The 14,077-nt window shown below is 36.5% G+C and overlaps 2 protein-coding genes and 1 long non-coding RNA gene across 4 annotated transcripts in view; 1 reads left to right on the top strand and 2 right to left on the bottom strand.

The window, feature by feature from the left end:
• Positions 1-14,077, bottom strand: part of Dok (docking protein homolog) — a 161,187-nt gene that overhangs the window by 69,553 nt on the left and 77,557 nt on the right. The gene's annotated exons all lie outside the window — the stretch shown is intronic.
• Positions 1,748-3,716, top strand: LOC141399823 (uncharacterized). Its single transcript, XM_073979151.1, has 2 exons — positions 1,748-3,237; positions 3,312-3,716. Exons 1-2 carry the CDS (start codon positions 2,029-2,031, stop codon positions 3,318-3,320), a joined length of 1,218 nt encoding a protein of 405 aa, XP_073835252.1. The 5' UTR covers positions 1,748-2,028; the 3' UTR covers positions 3,321-3,716.
• On the bottom strand, positions 10,197-13,810 carry LOC141399841 (uncharacterized). The gene is made up of 2 exons (XR_012411995.1): positions 12,321-13,810; positions 10,197-12,167 (listed from the first exon to the last, which is right to left on the bottom strand). It is a non-coding gene; the product is annotated as an uncharacterized lncRNA (long non-coding RNA).

Genomic DNA, 14,077 nt, shown 5'->3' with positions numbered 1-14,077 from the left:
AAAGATGCAAAGTGTTTCTATTTTCCTCGAATATCTCTCCCTAAACTGACAATTGTTTTTGGTTTATTAGAGCTCATTTAAATTTGTGTTTTAATCAATTAACCTATTTCGAACAGAGGGATCCGATTACTCCGATACTTGATAAAAGTAGCCATCTTCGTCTGCTTTTCTTTCTGACTTCTCTGTTTAAGGTAATCTCCCGAATTCGAAAGTTCGGAATAAAATCATAGGTGCACACGGAGAGTGCATTTGTATGCAGAATCCTAATTTAAATAAGAGGGGCGTACTCTTCTTGTTCATCTCTGGATTCGATGCAATAGCTCTGGTAACACGTTCTTGCAGACAATTTGGAGTCGAATTAGCCCTGTCCGATCGTCTGGCTGGTGTGCACGATAACTCTCGAACGGATCAACCGAACCAAATTTTGAACTTCGTAATACCTTGCCCAAACTTAGTTTAAGTTCGAAGTTGACCCAAATTGGTCCACTACTTCGGGTACCTCCCCCACAAAAGTTCGAAATTTTTCTGTAAATTGGTGTGAACGATAACTACCGAAGGGCGCAATCGATTTGGTGCAAACTTTCCAAATCGTATTACTCCTTCCGGATATAGATCGGGTTTGAATATGGACCATATCAATCTACTCCTTCGTGTACCTACCACACAAAATTCTAAATAAATGAAGTTTAGGAGATTCTCTCGGATGGTTTTGAAATTTTTTCAGCAGATTGTCCTTGCGGCCCCTTTACCAAGATACAATTTTTTCGGGGTCAAGTCCATACTTCCTGATATACTGGCCTAAAAACTAGAGTTGCGTCGTTCATGAACGAATCGGCTCAAAGGAACGATTCCGTGAAAAGAACGAACGGATCCGTATCCAGCTCATTCTTTTATATCGTTCATTTAGATGCCCGATGGACGAGTCATTGCTGCTTACAAAATTAGCAGCATTGGTTTTGCAGTCAAACTCTAAACAAACGCTGCGCTAGCGCAAGCAGCACAAATTTCCACACAAAACAAACAATGATTCAGAGAGCTACTCTCGCTCAGTAACTCATCTCATTCAGTAGCACATCTCGGTCATATCATTCTTTTGCATCATTCGTTCATCTGGTTCTTTCATATCAAAACCACCACCACTACGTTCAGAAACAAAACCACCCCCATTAGCACACAAACAAGCAAGTAACACAACTGTTGTGTCATTCGTGACCGAACATTATCAAAAGAACGATTCGGTGAAAAGAACGACGGAGTCATATGCAGCAGAGAACGAACGACTTCAAAAGAAAAAAATACATTCAAATGTATTGTTGAACGAAAAAGAGCCAACGAACGAAGTAAACGACCCGGATCTTTTTGGTGAACGGAATGAAAAAGATCGATCCGCTCAATGAACGAGATTGCCCAACACTACTAAAAACTCCAAGAAACCCTGACGGCACCATCTACAATGCCAAATCCTGAAGATAACTCTCAAAGGGAGTTTCTGATTGGTCCAAACTTTGCACATCGTATTATTTCATCCAGTCCAGTCGGTCCAGTCCTTCGGGTACCTCCCACACAAAATTTGGGAGAAGTGGACTTTGAGGACTCGTCTCGGATCTATTTGATTTTTTTTTTTTTTGCAGAAGGTTGTTTTCACGATTCCTATTTCAACTTGTAGTAGAATTGTGTTGATTGGCATCACTGTTTAAATAACCATTTCAATGATTATTAACTACCGAGTAGTTCTTAAGATGAATTTGTAATTAGAGTAGAGAAAAGATGAAAAGAGAAAATAAAAAGTCATTCTGTTGAGTGACATCGAAAAGCGTACATCGTCAGGTGTGGACGAAAGCAAAAAAAAAAGCCAACCGGAAAAAAACTTAAGAAATAAAAAGAAAATTGTCTTGCATTATAACCAAATAAAAACCTTAAGAACATTGAATGTGAAAAACTTAAGAACTTAAGATAAATAAACTTAAGAAAACTAAAGAACTAAGTGGAAAATAACAACTGAAAAGAAAGAGTTGAGACGACAATAAAATGGAAAGGGAGCAATTAGCTGCCAATCTCAAGGAGTTGGAAATTGATTTTCCAGATACCGCAACAATTTCGCAACTGAGAGGATTATTAATGAGTGTGGTCGGAGCAAGTAACATGACGCAGCAAGCTTCTGGAAGCGAAAAATCTTCTGCAAACTCTGCTAACAAACCAAGTGACGCTACAAATCAAGCTAGCAACATGGCGGAGTCTACCTCAAACTGCACTGAAAAATCAAGTGACGCTACAAATCAAGCCGGCAACATGGCGGAGTCTAACGAAAAATCAACTGACGCTACACATCAAGCCGACAAGATGGCGGATCTTACCCAAACTTCTACAGCTAAATCAAGTGAGGTTATAAAGCATTATGGAAAAGTGATTATGGAGAAAGAAGTTGATGAAATAGAGCAATTACAAGCAAGAAAGCGCATTCTACAACTGAAGAAGGAAATAGCCGATTTGGAAAGGCAAACGGAGACGAAATATAAATCCCCAGCTAGCTTTGCTGATATTGAGAATTCATTATCCAAGTTTACGGGTGATGACAATTATAGTATCATGAAATGGACAAAGGAATTTGAAAGAATAACGAATGCCGTTGCTTGTAGTGATGCAGAAAAATTTTTATTTGCTCGTCGCATGATGGCGGGCAGTGCAAATTTATTTATGCGAACATCAGAAGCCCAAAGTTGGGAGGCTTTCAAACACGACCTTTGTGAAGAATTTAAAAGAACAGTGGGTGCAAAGGAAATTTTGAAAAGATTGGAGAGCCGACTTTGGAAGAAAGGAGAAGAAAGCCTCCATAGATATGTTTTAATAATGCAGCAGATTGGTGAAGACGCGCCAATAGAAGAACATGAGCTGGTTGAATATATTGTTGAAGGGTTACGTGACAAGAGTCCAGCCGTGTCAATCTTCTATAACATATCTACGGTGGCTGAATTTAAGCATCGAATTCCAAAATACGAGAAGATAATTGAAGAAGCCAAGAGTGTTCAGATGGCCAAAGGAGATAGAATTGGACCAGCACGTCAAGCCGTCCGTTGCTACAACTGTTCCGATTTCGGACATTACGCAACAAGTTGCACAAAGGAAAAGAGACAACATGGTACATGCTTCAAGTGTGGAAAAGCGGATCATCTTAGAGCGCAGTGCCCCCTCAAAGCTGTTGGAGCCGTCCCTAATCAATCATTGAATTGGAATGTTAAGGTAAGAGTAGTTTTAGGTAGCCCTTATACAGAGTCTAATTTTCGGTTTACCTCTTGTATTTTTGACACCGGTAGCCCTTGTAGCTTTATAGGAAAGAATGTGATACAATCGTTGAGCCCGAGTGTGCAGTTCGCAGAAAAGCATAAGTCAGAATATAAGGGATTGGACGGAAATAGCTTGTTGATATGTGGTAGAATACCAATTTTTATTGATCTTTTTGGAAAATTAAAACAAATGAATATAAATATTTTAGTTGATGGTGCCCCCTGTGACCTTGTGTTAGGGAGGGACTTTTTGAGTTTATTTAAAGTTTCTTTATGTGTCAGAGATGGGAATCCGGATCCCAATGAATTTTTTAATAAATCCGGTGATACTTTTTGTAACCTATTTCTTTGTGCCGAATCTGAAAATGAAATAAATACAAGGCAGAAACAAATAAATACTAAAAATGAATTGGTTTGTGATTCTTATTTGGAGGGTAATAAGGAAATAAAGGAGAATAAGTGTGAGGCATTTCAGGCAGTTTGCAATACTGTTATGGATAACGATGATGATAAAATAGATATTAACCCTACATTGGGGTTACAGAATAGAGATCAAATACGTAGTATAATTAATGAAAACTATTTTAAAGAAATGTGTACAGATCCAGAGCCATCAGAGTTTAGGGCCTCGATATTAATAAACTCTGGGAATACGTCATACTGTTCACCACGCAGACTATCATTTGCAGAAAAGGAGGAAGTGAATAAGATAATTGCAGATCTATTAGATAAAGGAATTATACGGCATAGCAACTCCCCTTACGCTTCTCCAATAGTATTGACAAAGAAGAAAAGTGGTGAGATGAGAATGTGCATTGATTACAGGTCATTAAATAAGATGATAGTTAGAGACAATTATCCAATTCCATTAATTGAAGACTGTCTGGAACATTTGGAAGGAAAGTCATGGTTTACGATCATGGATCTAAAATCCGGATTTTACCAAGTTAGGTTAGAGGAAGATTCGATAAAATACACATCGTTTGTGGTTCCGAATGGGCAATATGAGTTCACAAGGCTACCTTTTGGACTGAAAAATGGACCTGCTATATTTCAGCGTTTCATAGCAGGAATTTTTAGAGATTTTTTGGAACGAAATGAAATAGTTATTTATATGGATGATATAGTGGTAGCCTCGAAAACGTTAGATGAGCATATGGTTATTTTAGGGAAAATTCTGGAGCGTTTAGCCAGGCACGGTTTAAAACTTAAATTGCAAAAATGCAAATTTGCATATGCGGAAATAGAATACTTAGGTTACAAAGTATCTAAGCATGGAATTGAGCCTTCCGAAAGTCATGTAGAGGCCATTAAAACATACCCTGAACCGAAGAATGTGAGAGAGATGCAAGCATTTGTGGGACTTTGTTCGTATTTTAGGAAGTTTGTTCCGGGATTTTCATTAATAGCTAAACCATTATACGAGCTTACGAAGGATGGTGTGAAATACATTTTTTCAGAGGAATGTCGTAAAGCTTTTATAAAACTTAAGCGGTATTTGACATCTAGTCCTGTGTTGGCAATCTATAATCCTCAAAAAGAGACAGAGTTGCACTGTGATGCTAGTGCAGTAGCATTCGGTTCTGTTCTAATGCAGAAACAGAATGATGGTTCGTTTCACCCTATTGCTTATTTTTCAAAGAAGACGACAGACGCTGAGACGCGATACCATAGCTTTGAACTTGAGACCTTAGCTATCATATACTCCTTAAGAAGATTTAGAGTTTATCTAGAAGGAATCAGATTTAAGATTGTCACAGACTGTAATTCTCTTACATTGACATTAGCTAAAAGGAATGTTAACAGCCGCATAGCAAGATGGGCACTGGAACTTGAGAATTACAATTATACCATTGTTCATCGATCTGGAACAAAAATGAGACATGTTGATGCCCTATCGCGAGTCGAATATGGAAATGTTGTTGCAACAATCGAATCGGAAGACATTGATTTTCAGTTGTCCGCCACGCAATGTAGAGATAAGGAGATAAGTGAATTGAAGTTAAGCCTGGAGAATGGAACCGTTGAGGGTTATGACATGGTGAATGGGGTAGTATATAAGAAAGGTAAAGATGGCTTAAGGTTTTATGTTCCAAAGGAAATGGAAACGGAAGTGATAAGAAACGTTCATGAGAAGATAGGTCATCTGGGTGTTGATAAATGTTACTTGAAAATGAAGGATAATTATTGGTTCCCAGATATGAAACAAAAAATAGACAAGTTCCGAAAAAATTGTTTGAAATGTATAATGTACTCTGCTCCTCACAGACCTAATGCAAGAGCCTTGCATAGCATTCCAAAGGAACCCAAACCTTTTCATACAATTCATTTGGATCACTTAGGCCCTTTGCCTTCATTGCAATCGAAAAGAAAACATATTTTAGTGATTATTGACGCATTTACAAAATTTGTTAGATTGTACCCAGTCCTTACGACCAGCACAAAAGAGGTCAAGGCGGCACTATTAAAATATTTTGATTATTACAGCAGACCAGTGAGGTGTATAACTGATAGGGGCAGTTGTTTTACATCAAGAGAGTTTTCTGAGTTTTTAGCAGAGAAAAATATAGACCATGTAAAAGTAGCGGTACATTCACCTCAAGCCAATGGTCAAGTTGAAAGAGTAAATAGAACATTGGTTGGAATGCTAGCTAAATATAGCGAACCTTTAGCACATGCGGATTGGGTTAAGCATTTAAGTAAAATAGAATTCGCATTCAATAATACTGTAAATCGGTCAATAGGGGACACACCTAGTAAAGTTTTGTTCGGGGTTAACCAGAGAGGGGAAGTAATAGATAAGTTATCAGAATACCTAGATGAGAAATTTTTGGACCCCGGGGAGGGTGTCAAGCAAATAAGAGATAGAGCTGAAGCTAATATTGCGAGGTCGCAAGATTATAACGAACAACGGGCTAAAGCTAAAGGTGTATTGGTAAATTCTTTTAAGATTGGGGATTTTGTTGTGATCAGAAACGTAGACACTACAGTAGGTGTCAATAAAAAATTAATACCGAAGTTTAAGGGACCCTATGTTGTACACAAGGTGCTGCCGAACGATCGATATGTCATAAAAGATATTGAAAATTGTCAGATTACGCAAATCCCATACGACGGTGTGATAGAAGCCTGTAACATTAGGCATTGGAAAACCGAGGACTCTGGTGAGGGCACCTAAAGCTGCTCTTACCTGTATTTATTTGTATTATATTGTACATAGTAGAATGTAATTAGTTTAACTATCTGGTGACCGGGTCGGTCAGTACCGTCAGGTTAGCCGAGCTGTAGTAGAATTGTGTTGATTGGCATCACTGTTTAAATAACCATTTCAATGATTATTAACTACCGAGTAGTTCTTAAGATGAATTTGTAATTAGAGTAGAGAAAAGATGAAAAGAGAAAATAAAAAGTCATTCTGTTGAGTGACATCGAAAAGCGTACAAACTGTACAATTTTTTTCCGGAGTAAGTCCATGACACCCCTCCGGCACATACTTAAACTGCTAGTATAAAGGATAACTCTCAAATTTTTCAACAATTATTTCCAAACTTGGTTTAAACTTGTGTTTGCTTCTTTTTTATTTTTGGTCAAAGGCTGAGGGTACAGCTGACTTATACTTTCTTACTTGTTTCTTTCCAATTTTGAATATTATACTTTTTCGATATACATACATATGTTGGTATTTGACCATTTGTAATTGCGTTCCAGCTCTGCGGGAACTAAACTGATTGAATTCATACTCCTTTTTAGTGGGGATATTATTTTTATTAATATGACAGGACCTAGACAGTATCAATGTATATCTGGTACTGCTCAAATTATATACGACATAAATCGGAAGTTTATCTTTCGAAGAAATTACCTCCGAGCTCTAGATTTTTCAAATACTCTTTTGTACTTTTTTCCTCAAAACTGTGGAAACCATTTCCTGGGTTATCATCTTCATCTTTTTAATCGGAATCTGACTGAAACCAACTGCTTATCTTTACAAACTCTTAACTAAACTCTCTTTTTTAACAAAGTTTTCGCTGTAATTTTTCTAAAAAGACGCTTAAAAATAAATGAAAATCGATTTGATTCTTAATAAAAAAATGTCTATACAACTTTCAAAAATTGACAAAGCAGAGTAGTACAATGGACCCTGACAGTTGGTGCATATACAATTTTTGCCAAAAACTGTCAAAAAAGTGTCACGGTATACTCCTAACACGAAGCTACATAGAAATGCGTCAAAAAAATTTCAAAAATATTTTTGCAAATATTTCGCAGACTTTCGCGATTTTTTTAGGTTTTATCCTTTTATGCCATGAGACAATTCCGAATTGGTGCGAATTGTCAAAATCAGTTCAGCGGTACTTGAGTTATAAGCGTAGTAACTAACATCATTTCCTTTTATATATATAGATTTATGTATTACTTTTTAATTTTTCTAAATATTTTTGCTTTTTTTTATACACTTTTTTGAACATTTTTCGAAATTATTAAAGGGATAATGTTGTTTTATACCCTCCACCATATGGAGGGTATAATTAAATTTGTCATTCCGTTTGTAACACATCGAAATATTCGTCGGAGACCTATAAAGTACATATATTATTGATCAGCATAAAATTTTATGTCGATTTAACTATGTTCGTCTGTCTGTTGAAATCAAGATACAGCTCGCAATTTTAAAGATAGAGAGTCAATATTTGGTACAGAAGTTTTTATTACTTGCAGGATGGTTGGTATAGAAAATGGGATATATCGGTCCACGTTTTGACATTTAGGTTTTAGCTTCATTATCCTACCAATATGGCTGAAATTTGGCGTTTAGTTATCGTTGGGTGTAAAAACCTTTCCACCTGAAATTTGTTGGTATAAGTCCACGCATTCATATAGCCCCCATAGAACTGTACCTCCCGATATTCGGTATTTTGGAGGTTTTAGCTTCATTATCCCACCAAAGTGGCTTAAATTTTGGTATTTAGTTATCGTTGGGTGTATAGAACTTTCCACCTGAAATTTGTTGGTATATGTTTACGCCTTCATATAGCCCCCATAGAACGGTACCTCCCGATATTCGGTATTTTGAAGGTTTAAGCTTCATTATCACACCGAAATGGCTGAATTTTGGTGCATAGTCTTCGTTTGGGGTTTAAAACTTTGCCCCAGAATTTTGTCGGTATCTGTTCACGCCTTCATATAGCCCCCATAGAACGGTACCTCCCGATTTCTGGTATTTTTATGGTTTTAGCTTCATTATCACACCGAAATAGCTGAAATTTGGTGCTTAGTCTTCGTGGGGGGTATACAATTTTCTCCCAGAATTTTGTCGGTTCGGTCCACGCCTACATACAGCCCTCATAGAACGGTACCTCCCGATTTTCGGTATTTTGAAGGTTGTGGCCTCAATATTCCACCGAAATGGCTGAAATTTGGTATATAACCTTTTTTGGGAGTATAAAACTTCCCCCTCTAAATTTGTCGGTATAGGTCCACGCCTTCATGTAACCCCTCTAGAATTGTACCTCCCGATGTTCGCTATTTTGAAGGTTGTGGCATAAATATTACCCCAAAATAGCTGAAATTTGGTATTGAAACTTCGTTGGGGGTACTCAATCTTCCCCTTTACATTTGTCGGTATAGGTCCACGCCTTCATATAGCCCCATAGAACGGTACCTCCCGATTTTCGGTATTTTGAACGTTGTGACCTCAATATTCCACCGAAATGGTGATATAAAACTGTTCCCCAGGTATATGTCTGTACAGGTCCACGCCATCATACTGCCCCCAATCCCGTCTAAAATCCGTCGAAATGACTGAAATTCGTTATTTAGTCTTCCAAGAGGTTATAAAATATTCCAGAACAGTATTATCAGTATAGGTCCGGCCGAACTTAACACCGCTCTTACTTGTTTCGTTTATAATTGCATATTTTCGGCGACTTTTGTTGATTTTTTCTTAATTTGTTGTGAATTTTGCTATTTTTGGTCGATTTTTTTTTGTGAAAAATCTTGGAAATTCTTGTTGGATTTGGAAAAAAATGATTTTTCGCAAGAATTTAAACTTGTTTTCGATTATTTGAGTTGGAATTCTTCGCTTTTATCGTTTTTTGTCGTATTTTCTGCTTGAAAAGGCATGCAGGCTGAGGAGAGCTGAGCCTGAGCATCTGAGGCTGAGGAGACGACTGCAGAAGACATTGGTGTTGTCGATGGTAAATACTCCGCAGTTAATGAACTTTAAATAAATTTTTGATTTGTTGGTTATTTAGTTCGACCTTTATTTTGATTATTTTAAATGGATTAAATAAAATAGAGCTCGAGGTCTTGGATGTTTGTTGTTTTTATTTATTAATTACTTTATTCGATATTTCGTCTTTCTTTGAAAGACATCATCAGGATCTATAGAAAAACATTTACATATATTATTGTTGGCATATATGATCATGTTGTTGTTGTTTCACTTACAAATTATGCTTAAAGCTACTACAACAATAACAGTAATTTCGCCAAGCACAAACGTCGACCTGTTGCTGCTGCCATCTGTTTCGTCACTGCATTATTTTCTTCTTATTGTATTCTATTTATTTGTCTAACCAGATGTATATAGCTGTGCGCCAAATTCTCTGTATCTGTTTTGTAGTTCATTCGTTGTGATGTTGGAATATTCATAATGTGTAGAGTTTCCATCATAAGTCTCTTTTGGTAGTTGTTTTCGCACTGCAGCACTCTCACTCTCTCCAGTTCTGGATGGTGTTGTTCCTGGCACAATGGGTAGAAAGTGCGGTTTTTGTTGTTGTTGTAGATGATCGATATTTGTGGTCCCGATATAATATTTTTGCAGTTTTATTTTTCATTGTCATTGCATTTAATTTTGTATATTAAATTCGATTTATCCATAATATCTATTTTTGATTTTAAATGTGTGAATAATTTTTGTAAAGTGTTAGAAGTTTTTGGAGCTATTGCATAGTTCATGTCTTCATAACATTTAGAGTTAGTAAAACATTCGGAAATGTCGGGAATTTATGATATGTATTTGAAGGGAAGCTTCCTTGTTTCAATATTAATTTTATTTTCTTTATGTTTTCTCTGTGGAACCCCTTCTCGCTAATATTTGGAACGCGACTAATGAAGTTTGTTCATTATAAATGTTTTTGTTTTGAGTGGAAATTAACTAGTCTCCCAGAAGCCGTGCGTTTCTGGTACCAGTTCGTCAGTATGTTGTTGTTTTTTCTAGTAATTAATACATCCAAGTATGGAAGTCGGCCGTTGTTTTCGTGTTCTATTGTAAATTGTATGCGGTGATCGTAGGTATTGAATGTCGTCAATAGAATGTTTATTGCACTTGATTTTATTATCCCAAAAAGGGGTCAACCTATTTTGTCAGAAATTTAGGTCTAATATCACAGCTGTGAATACATCGATCCAATAGATCTCCCATCACAATATCGGCTACTATCGGAGATGCTGAGGATGCCATGGGTTGACCTTTCTTTTGTTGGTAAAAGTTATTCTTATATCTGAAATAACGATTATCACAGATGCAAAATTTTATTATTTTTATAAATAAACTCTTTGAGATTTTTGTGACTGGTTCTAGGTACTTCCATTTTTGTCTATTATTTTCAAGGCTACGTCTACAGGAACACTTGGGAAAAGGGACACCGCAGCGAGTGAAAAGAAACTCTCGTCTTCCTGTATTTCTCTTTTGACGGCTCTTTGAATTCTGTGGAATTTTTGACATAATTCTCTTTCATCTCATAAACTAATGCCTAGCCGTCTACATGGTGTTCCGCTTACTCCATGGATGCACCGCTTTTTGAAACAATAAACAATTCATAAAAAACACAAGGATAAAATAGTAATAACAAAAGCAAATAAAGCAACAAAACTGTAGTAATATACAGTGAAACATATAACAATGGAATGAACAATCTCCTCGAAGACAAGACTACTTACAAAAGAATAAGAACCGGTCCAACACAAAAACTGCAACGAACTAACAATAAGATTATCACAGATCTCTTTAAACAAAATTACATTAGACTACAAGAAAAACTCAAACTAACAACGCCCCAAGTGCATAAACCGAACATGTCACTTAGACCGATATCATCTTCCGTTGAAGTTCCATGCTACAAACTGTCGAAATATGTTGGACATATATTAAAAATATAATAGTGGACAATTATAACTAGACAGCGGAATCCTATGCAAATGCATATATGGTTAGGATGGTCGTAAAGAAAATCTGATTAGACAGAAACTCGTTTTATAACAAAATAAAATGCATAAAATGAGCATATGCAAACCCATATGCATAAATATATCCCACCGAAATGGCTGAAATGTGGTATTAAGTCTTCGTTAGCGGTATGAAACTTTATTCCTGAAATTGGTCCGCATGTGTCCACGTCTTCATATAGCCCCCATAGAAAGGTACCTCCCGATTTCCGACATTTTGAAGCTTGTGGCCTCAACATCACACTTAAATGGCTGACATTTTGTATAAAGTCTTCGTTGGGAGTATACAACTCTCCAACTGAAATTTGTCAGTACAGATCCACGTCTTCCTATAGCCCCCTTAGAACGGTACTTCCCGATTCTCGGAATTTTGAAAGTTGTAGCCTCAATATCCCACCGAAATGACTAAATTTTGGTATTTAGTCTTCGTTGGGGGTATAAAACTTTCCACCTGAAATTTCTCGATATGGGTCCAAATCTTCATATAGCCCCCATAGAACGGTACCTCCGGATTTCTGGTATTTTGCAGGTTGTGGCCTCAATATCCCTCCGAAATAGCTGACATTTGGCATTATGTCTTCTTGGGGGTATAAAACTTTACACCTGAAATTTGTCGGTATAGGTCCACGTCTTCATATAGCCCCCATAGAACGGTACCTTCGGATTTCCAGTATATAGAAGGCTGTGGCGTCAATATCCCTCCGAAATTGGTGAAATTTTGTATTAAGTCTTCCTTGGGGGTATATAACTTTCCACCTGAAATTTGTCGGTATATGTCCACGTCTTCATATAGCCCCCATAGTACGGTACCTTCCGATTTCCGGTATTTTGAAGGTTGTGGCTCAATATCCCGCCTTGGGGTGATAAATTTGTCCGTTTAGGTTCAGGCCTTCATATAGTTCCCATAGAACGATACCTCCCGATTTTCGGTATTTTGAAGGTTGAGGCTGTAGTTATACATTTCTCTATTTTATTGACTTCTGTGAAAAGAATTTTAAACAGAAAAATTGTACAAACATTTTTGTACCTATTATTGAAATATTTTTTGCATAAGAAAATGTGTAAAATGCATAAATTTTGCATATGCAGTCGTACCAAAAATATGGGTGGCATAAAATTCCGCTATACATATATATAACGGAATACATATAATAATATTAACTTTAAATGCTACCATTTTTAATACCTTAATGAACAGACAAAGGAGATAAGAAAGCGTACTCTACCCGTTCAGTGCTGGGTATAGTGCATGAAATCGGCCGCAAATATATATGGGAACTATATTCAATTCTGAACCGATTTCAATATATTTTGGCATACTTATTTCTAGACCAAGCAAGTTGGACATTCATATTGTGTTTGGTGCATAAAATACACGAAATAAGCGGAAAAATATATGGACACTATATCCAAATCTGAACTGATTTCAATATAGTTTGGTAAATTTATTTCTAGAAATAATTCCGTTACTTATTCCTAATTTGGAGACTGTATCTGCAACCGTTCGTTAGATATCAGCATACAAAATCTACATTTTAGGAGTTACCTCCGATACTGATACCTAAAAATCGACACGGAATTTCAAAAATTCATATAGCCTATTTTACTTTCAGACGATATTGCAATATACCCTCAAATTTTGAGGAAGATCGTCTCAGCGGTTTTCGAGTCCATAAATTACAAACAAACAAACGTAAAAACATTTTTCTATTTTATATACACGCCTGCTCAAAATAATAGATACACCTAGTACATTTGTCCTAAGTGTTCAATAGAACGGTTATATTTATTAAAATAAATTGAGAATATGCTTTTGCTTATACCCCAATGTCATACAAATATAGCAATCAACGATCAATGTAATTTTCATTTAAAATGAATTATGTTTAGGTAATGTTTTAACTAAGGGCAGTCGATTTGCTGCTCATAATAATAGATACACTTCAGTTATAATCGGGAATAATAATCTTTTATTAATTTTGCATGTAAAATATTGTTGAAAATAATACAAGGGACTATTAGCTGGAATCTTACCCCTACCACTTTTCTAACAAATTTTGTAATACAGGACATTGTTTCTTGACTTATCCCAGGGGGGTTACTCTGTATTGCGATGCGCTTGCGTTTGGTATTTTGTTAGCGCAAGATATTTGCTTTAACACACGATTTTGACATAAGCTTTTGTATTACAGATTGCGGCGGTGCCAGAAAGGAAAAAGGAACAAAAATAATGGCGAAAGGAGATACTAAAACGTATTAGAGACGCATTTATTTTCCTTACTGGGGTTGATGCAAGGACTGCTGATGCACTTAACCACGAATTTATTGGTCTTAGATGGTGTTGTGTTAAGTATCTTAGACTTAGAGACTTATCTGATGAAATAACAGATATAAATAGGGAAGTCTGGAATGCTTACCCCAATATTGATGAATTTGTCTCGTCCCCAGCTGCGTCTGAACCGAAACGTAAAAGGTCCAATAACAAGAAGACTAAGCCTAAGTCTTCTAATTAACCTGGCGTTTCAGGTAACGGAGTTTTCAATCCACCTGCCGCTATCCCAGTGATG

Source organism: Musca autumnalis, unplaced genomic scaffold (assembly GCF_047663935.1).
Source record: "Musca autumnalis isolate F117 unplaced genomic scaffold, ASM4766393v1 scaffold_3, whole genome shotgun sequence".
NCBI classification, from domain to species: Eukaryota; Metazoa; Arthropoda; class Insecta; order Diptera; family Muscidae; genus Musca; species Musca autumnalis.
The sequence above is the reverse complement of the archived record's forward strand: the minus strand, read 5'-3'. Positions and strand labels throughout refer to the sequence as shown.

What these genes read in the sequence shown, in the direction of transcription:
- LOC141399823 (XM_073979151.1), top strand. Translation starts at nt 2,029, where the DNA reads ATGGAAAGGGAGCAATTAGCTGCCAATCTCAAGGAGTTGGAAATTGAT.